Source organism: Myotis brandtii, unplaced genomic scaffold, assembly GCF_000412655.1.
Source record: "Myotis brandtii unplaced genomic scaffold, ASM41265v1 scaffold420, whole genome shotgun sequence".
Taxonomy (NCBI): domain Eukaryota; kingdom Metazoa; phylum Chordata; class Mammalia; order Chiroptera; family Vespertilionidae; genus Myotis; species Myotis brandtii.
Genome location: NW_005366109.1, coordinates 1,660,881 through 1,667,061, shown reverse-complemented (window position 1 = coordinate 1,667,061; position 6,181 = coordinate 1,660,881). Strand labels below are relative to the sequence as shown.

Sequence of the window (6,181 nt, the reverse complement as noted above, 5' to 3'; positions counted from 1 at the left end):
CTGACGAGGGTCAGTTTCGGGACGCGGGCGCTCTGGGAAGCGGCAGCGAGGGGCCGGCGGAGACTGTTGTTCTGAAAGGTTTAGTGAGAAGTAGGTGTCTGGGGGCGTCGGGGTGGCTCCGCCAGGCTCCCGGAATGAGTCAAGCCCGGAGGAGCCCGGGCTCCCAGAACGGCGCCTCATCCTCCCAGAGACGAGGCTGCCGAGACGAGAGGAGGCGGCACCACCAGGGACGCCGGGGTTGGGGTTCGGAAAGTTGGGCGCTGCCGGGGCCTTCGGCGCCGCTGCCCTGGGACGAGGAGCCGGTCGTTAAGTACCGAATTGTGAATCAGTGCCTGCGCGCGGCGTCGGACACACCCACGGCCGGGGGAAGGCGAGCTGTCAGAGGAGATAGGGGGCCAGCCCGTTCCCCAGAGCTCCCGACTTCACATGTATGTGCACGTTAGGCGTCATTCGCCCCTAACACTTGGTTCTGGGCATTTTTATCACGTGGTTGCGACAGATTTGTGGCCAAGGGGGCGGGAGTCTGTGTTCAGTCCTTCCTCGGAGACTCACATCAGCTTGTTTTCTTTTCCCAGAAGGGAGGCACTGCTTTTCGTTTTTCTCAAACGCAGGACCGACTTGCCGTTTACTAAGTAGAAAGTACAGATCCTGTCCGGCGTGCGGGTTGGGGAGTGCTGGTGGTCAGACAGGCCCGAGGGAGACGGTGCGCTGGGCTTCTCCTGGGTACCGTGTGCCGGCTGCCGTTACCGTCCCTGGGAGGCAGCATCGGAGGGAGAGATGCCTGGAATCTGTAGAAAGATGAACTGTTCTGAAGTTTAATCGTGATCCGTGCAAGAAAGTTACTTCTCAGTTACCCCTCAGCCGTAAAATTCTGTGATTCAGTTTCGTAACGGAGGATCTGTAAAGTATGTTGCCTGAAGTTCTTACATCAGGGAGCCAGGAGAAAACCCTGCCCTGTAATACTTCGAATGCTCGAAATTCAGTGTCTCTTGCTCTCCGGAGTGCAATAGCGTTTTAGCACAGGAAGCACGTGTGGTTTCCATCATGGCTGTATATCTTCAGTACTTATTAAAGCGCTTGCCACAGAATAGGCAAGCCGTAGATATTTGTTATATATCACGCTGTGTAAGTGGTGTATAGCAAGCATTTAGTTCAGCCCTTCAAGTAGTTAATACATGTGCCCCTCTCCCCAGTATTATGGGACATGTGGGAAGAGGATTGTTGGGATTTCTAATATATCTATGAATTTCTTTATTGATTAAGTTATTACATATGTGTCCTTATCCCCAAATTACACCCCTATCCCCCCCCTCATGACTAATATATATTTTTTATTGATTTTTAGAGAGAAAGGGAGAGGGAGAGAGAGATAGAAACATGAATTATGAGAGAAAATCATTGATGGGCTGCCTCCTGCACACACCCCATTGGGGTTGAGCCCGAAACCCAGGCATGTGCCCTTGACGGGAATGAAACTCATGACCTTTCAGTCCACAGGCTGGCGCTCTACCCACTGAGCCAAACCAGCCAGGGCGATTGTTGGGATTTCAAATGACATAGAAGACCTGGCTTTTTTCCCCCTTGAAGAGCAAATAGCCTGGTTAGGAAAATAAAGCATACATATAAAGATAATTATGAAACCAAATGGGGTAGTATGTGAACAAGTGCTATGTGAGCTGCTTAAGTGCACTAGAAATTTAGAAAAGATGAAAGACTGTGGTGTGCTGAGTTAATGAAATTTTGGAAGAGATAAGATTCGAGCTGGTCTTTGAAAGAAGAGTAAACTTTGAATTAGAGAAGAGATAAGAAATCAGATGTTGAGAAAATAGTGTGAATTTGGCTGTTGGGATATATTGAGGAGACACCTGTCGGATGAGTGGAGCAGAAGGTCTCTGATAGGGGAATGTTGGAGATAGAAGGTTTAGCAGATTGGGAGGGGAAAGTGTTAAGGCTCAGGCAGGCTTTATCAGCATCCCACTGATAACAAGGTAAAGTCCTCTTGCTGGGTGGGATGGACGTTGAGCTACTCAAGTAGAGTCTTAACACATTGAAGGGATATTACAGTTGACAACAGGTTGTTGTGCACTTCTGTTTTCTATTACTTACTTGAATAAATGCCTCACTAATGTGCATGTATCTTATGTGTTTAGTTAGCAGTGCATGTCCCCATTTCTAAAATCTACCTGATGTGCTAGGTCAGTGGTCGGCAAACTCATTAGTCAACAGAGCCAAATATCAATAGTACAACGATTGAAATTTCTTTTGAGAGCCAAATTTTTTAAACTTAAACTATATAGGTAGGTACATTGTTATTAACTTCATTAGGGTACTCCTAAGCTGGCCTTTGCTAAAAACGTCCTCAATCTGATTGAGGTACGTTCGCTGAGGTCGACCCCTTCCAACTCTCCCATCCACACTCGTCTTATATACTTGTTTCGTCTATCTCCTTTCGTTCATCCTCTCTATATGTCCAAACCATCTCAACATACCTTTCTCAGTCCTTGACACTACATTTTCTTTCACTCCACAACGTTCCCTAAAATTAACTTAATAAACTTTACTTAAAGTTTTAAGTCAACTTCACACACGGTATTTTGTGGAAGAGCCACACTCAAGGGGCCAAAGAGCCGCATGTGGCTCGCGAGCCGCGGTTTGCCGACCACTGTGCTAGGTCCATTCCATTGGAAATTTATTGAAATGGTGTACTCAAAGCAATTATTTCTCCACTCTCATTCTCAGTGATACAGTTTTGAGTGGGATTCTCTCTCATAGTGTCCTGTGAGGTTATCAGTTACTGCTGATCCTGTAAAAACAAAAACAAAAACAATAATGTTAGCTGTGGAATCGACCACTGAATGCATGGGTGGGTGAAACAACAAATTGATGTTTTGTTTTCTCTCTCATCAATAAAAATTAAGAAAAATATTGACAAAAAGATTTGAGCAAATTAAATATGCTGCTGTTAAATATTGAATTTTTGGTCTTTACAGTACCTTTTGTTGTGGTTATGTTAAAATTCTTTTGAATGGTGTAAACCTGAAGTTGAATTGCTAACCTAAGATGTATAAAGTTGCAACACTAAATGTTGCATTATTTAACAACTCAGCAAATATTTATTGGGTGCTGGCTGTGGCTAAGCACTATGTTGGGTGCTGCGAAGACAAAGAATGAGACACAGTGTATTCCTGAGATACTAAGCATTTGTCTGAGGAGACAAACCACTAACCATGTTATGTTATGATAAGAGTTAATTACTTTTGGAATGAATAAAATGCAGAGGGAGTAGATCACTTTGGCTAGGAAAAAATTGATAGAGTCAGGAAAGCTTTAAAGATAAGAGGAATGAACTTGGTCCCGAAGGTTGAGTACAATTTTGCCACAAGTAAAAGGGAAAACAAGCATTCCAGGCAGAGGGGACAGCATAAGCCAGTTGCCAAAGATTAAAATTGAATAGGGTTTTGGAAAATCTTGAGTTGTTTCTTGTAGGCTTGTTATATGGCAGGAGTGTTGAGACAGGAAAGGTATGGTTGGGACCCAACTATGAAGGGGTCTTCCATTCCATTCATTTTTTAAAGTTGAATTTATTGGTGTGACATTGATTAATAAAATTAAATAGGTTTTAGGTGTACAATTTCTATAATATATCATCTATATATTGCGTTGTTGTGTTTACCACCCCAAGTCTAGTCTCCTTCCAATACCATTTATCCCCCCTTTGCCCTCTTCTACCTTCTCCTCCCCCTTACATTCCCCCCTGGTAATCACTACACTGTTATCTGTGTCTATGATTTTTTTTTTTTTTTTGCTTACTCCCTTCACCTTTTTCACCCAGTCCCCCCATCCACTGCACTCTGACAGCTGTCAGTCTGTCCTCTGTATCTGTGAGTCTGTTTCTATTTTGTTCGTTAAAGTCTACATATAAGTGAAATCATATGGTATTTGTCTTTCTCTGACTGGCTTATTTCACTTAGCATAATGCTCTCCAGGTCCATCCATGCTATCACAAAAGGTCAGATTTCCTTCTTTTTATGGCTGAGTAGTAGTCCATTGTGTAATGTACTACAGCTTTTTTATCCACTCATCTGGTGATGGGTACTTGGGTTGTTTCCAAATCTTGCCTATTGTAAATAATGCTGAAATGAACAGCATTTATTAGGGTGGATATATTCTTTTGAATTAGTATTTCAGGTTTCTTCAGATATATTCCCCAAAGTGGAATCCCTGGATCATAAGGCAGTTCTGTTTTTAATTTTTTTAGGTAACTCCACACTGCTTTCCACAGTGGCTGCATCAATCTGTATTCCCACCAGCAATACATGAAGGTTTCCTTTTCTCCACAACCTTGCCAACACTTATTGTTTGTTGATTCTATATAATAAAAGGCTAATATGCAAATCTACCGAATTGCAGAATTACCGGTTGCTATGACACGCACTGACCACCAGGGGGCAGACGCTCAACGCAGGAGCTGCCCCATGGTGGTCAGTGTGGTCCCACAGGGGGAGCGCTGATCAGCCAGAAGCTGGGCTCATGGCTGGCGAGCGCAGCAGTGGAGGTGGGAGCCTCTCCTGCCTCCATGGCAACACTAAGGATGTCTGACTGATGGCTTAGGCCCACTCCCTGGGGAGCGGGTCTAAGCCGGCAGTTGGACATCCCCCAAGGGCTCCTGGACTGTGAGAGGGTGCAGGTGGGGTTAAGGGACCCTCCACAAGTGCACGAATTTCGTGCACCGGCCTCTAGTTTATTAATAATAACCATTCTGACTTAATTTGCATTTCTCTAATGATTAGTGAGGTTGAGCATCTTTTCATATGTCTATTGACATCTGTATGTCCTCTTTGGAGACGTGTCTATTCTGGTCCTTTGCCCATATTAAAATTGGATTGCTTGTTATTTTTGATGTTGAGTTATCTGAGTTCTTTATAAATTTTGGATATAAACTCTTATCAGATATATCATTAGCAAATATGTTCTCTCATTCAATGGGTTGTCTTTTCAGTTTGTTGATCGTTTACTTTTGCTGTGCAAAATTTTTTTAGTTTGATGTCTCATTTATTTTTTCTTTTGTTTCCCTTGCCCAAGGAGATACATCAGAAAAAAAATGTTGCTTTGAGAAACGTACAAGATTTTACTGCCTGTGTTTTCTTCTAGGAACTTTATGGTTTTGAGTCTTACATTCAAGTCTTTAATCCACTTTGAATGTATTTTTGTGTATGGTGTAAAAAGGTGGTCTAGTTTCATTTTTTCGTCCAATTTTCCCAACATTTATTGAATAGACTATCTTTATCCAATTATATGTTCTTGCCTCCTTTGTCAAATATTAATTGACCATAAAGATGTGGGTTTATTTCTGGGCTCTCTATTCTGTTCCATTGATCTATATGTCTGTTTTTAGTATGCCAGCACCATGCTGTTTTGATTATTAGGGCCGTGTAGTAGAGTTTGATATCCAGTAGAGTGATTCCTCCAACTTTGATTGTTGTGGCTATTTGGGGTCTTTTGGGGTCATATGCATTTTGAAATATTTGTTCTAATTCTGTGAAATATGCCATTGGTATCTTGATAGAAATTGTGTTGAATCTATAGGTTGCTTTGGGTAGTATGGACATTTTAATGATGTTAATTCTTCCTATCCATGACCATGGTATATGCTTCCACTTATTTGTATCTTCTGTTTCTTTGTTCGGTGTCTTATAATTTTCTGAGCACAGGTCTTTTACATCCTTGGTTAAGTTTATTCCCAGTTATTTTATTATTTTTTGATGCAATTGTAAATGGGATTGTTTTCTTAGCTTCCTTTTGTGACAGTTCACTATTGGTGTATTGAAATGCAGTTGATTTCTGTATATTTATTTTGTGTTCTGCTACTTTACTGAATTTATCAGTTCTTATACTTTTTCTTTTGAATGGAATCTTTAGGGTTCTTTGTATACAGTGTCATGTCATCTGCATGACAGTTTTACTTCTTCCTTTCCAATTTGGATGCCGTTTATTCCTTCTTCTTGTCTGATTGTGGCTAGTTCTTCCAATACTATTTATCTATCTACACTAATAAAAGAGAAACATGGTAATTAGCGTATGACCGCTACCCTTCCCATTGGCTAATCAGCATATCCTTATGCAAATTAACTGTCAGCCAAGATGGCGGCCGGCAGCCAGGCAGCTGGAAGCGAGCAGGGAG

At 42.2% G+C, this 6,181-nt stretch overlaps 1 protein-coding gene across 2 annotated transcripts in view; it reads left to right on the top strand.

Moving 5' to 3' along the window:
• The first annotated feature begins 9 nt into the window (after positions 1 to 9).
• The window catches only part of BTBD9 (BTB (POZ) domain containing 9), a 433,633-nt gene continuing 427,461 nt past the window's right edge, over positions 10 to 6,181 (top strand). Inside the window, exon 1 of one of the 2 annotated variants that reach the window (XM_014545711.1) lies at positions 10 to 90. Coding sequence is in view for 1 of the 2 variants with exons in the window: in XM_014545709.1 (XP_014401195.1) it covers positions 135 to 428 (294 nt within the window). In the remaining variant the exon portion in view is untranslated. The other variant, XM_014545709.1, reaches the window with a different exon arrangement.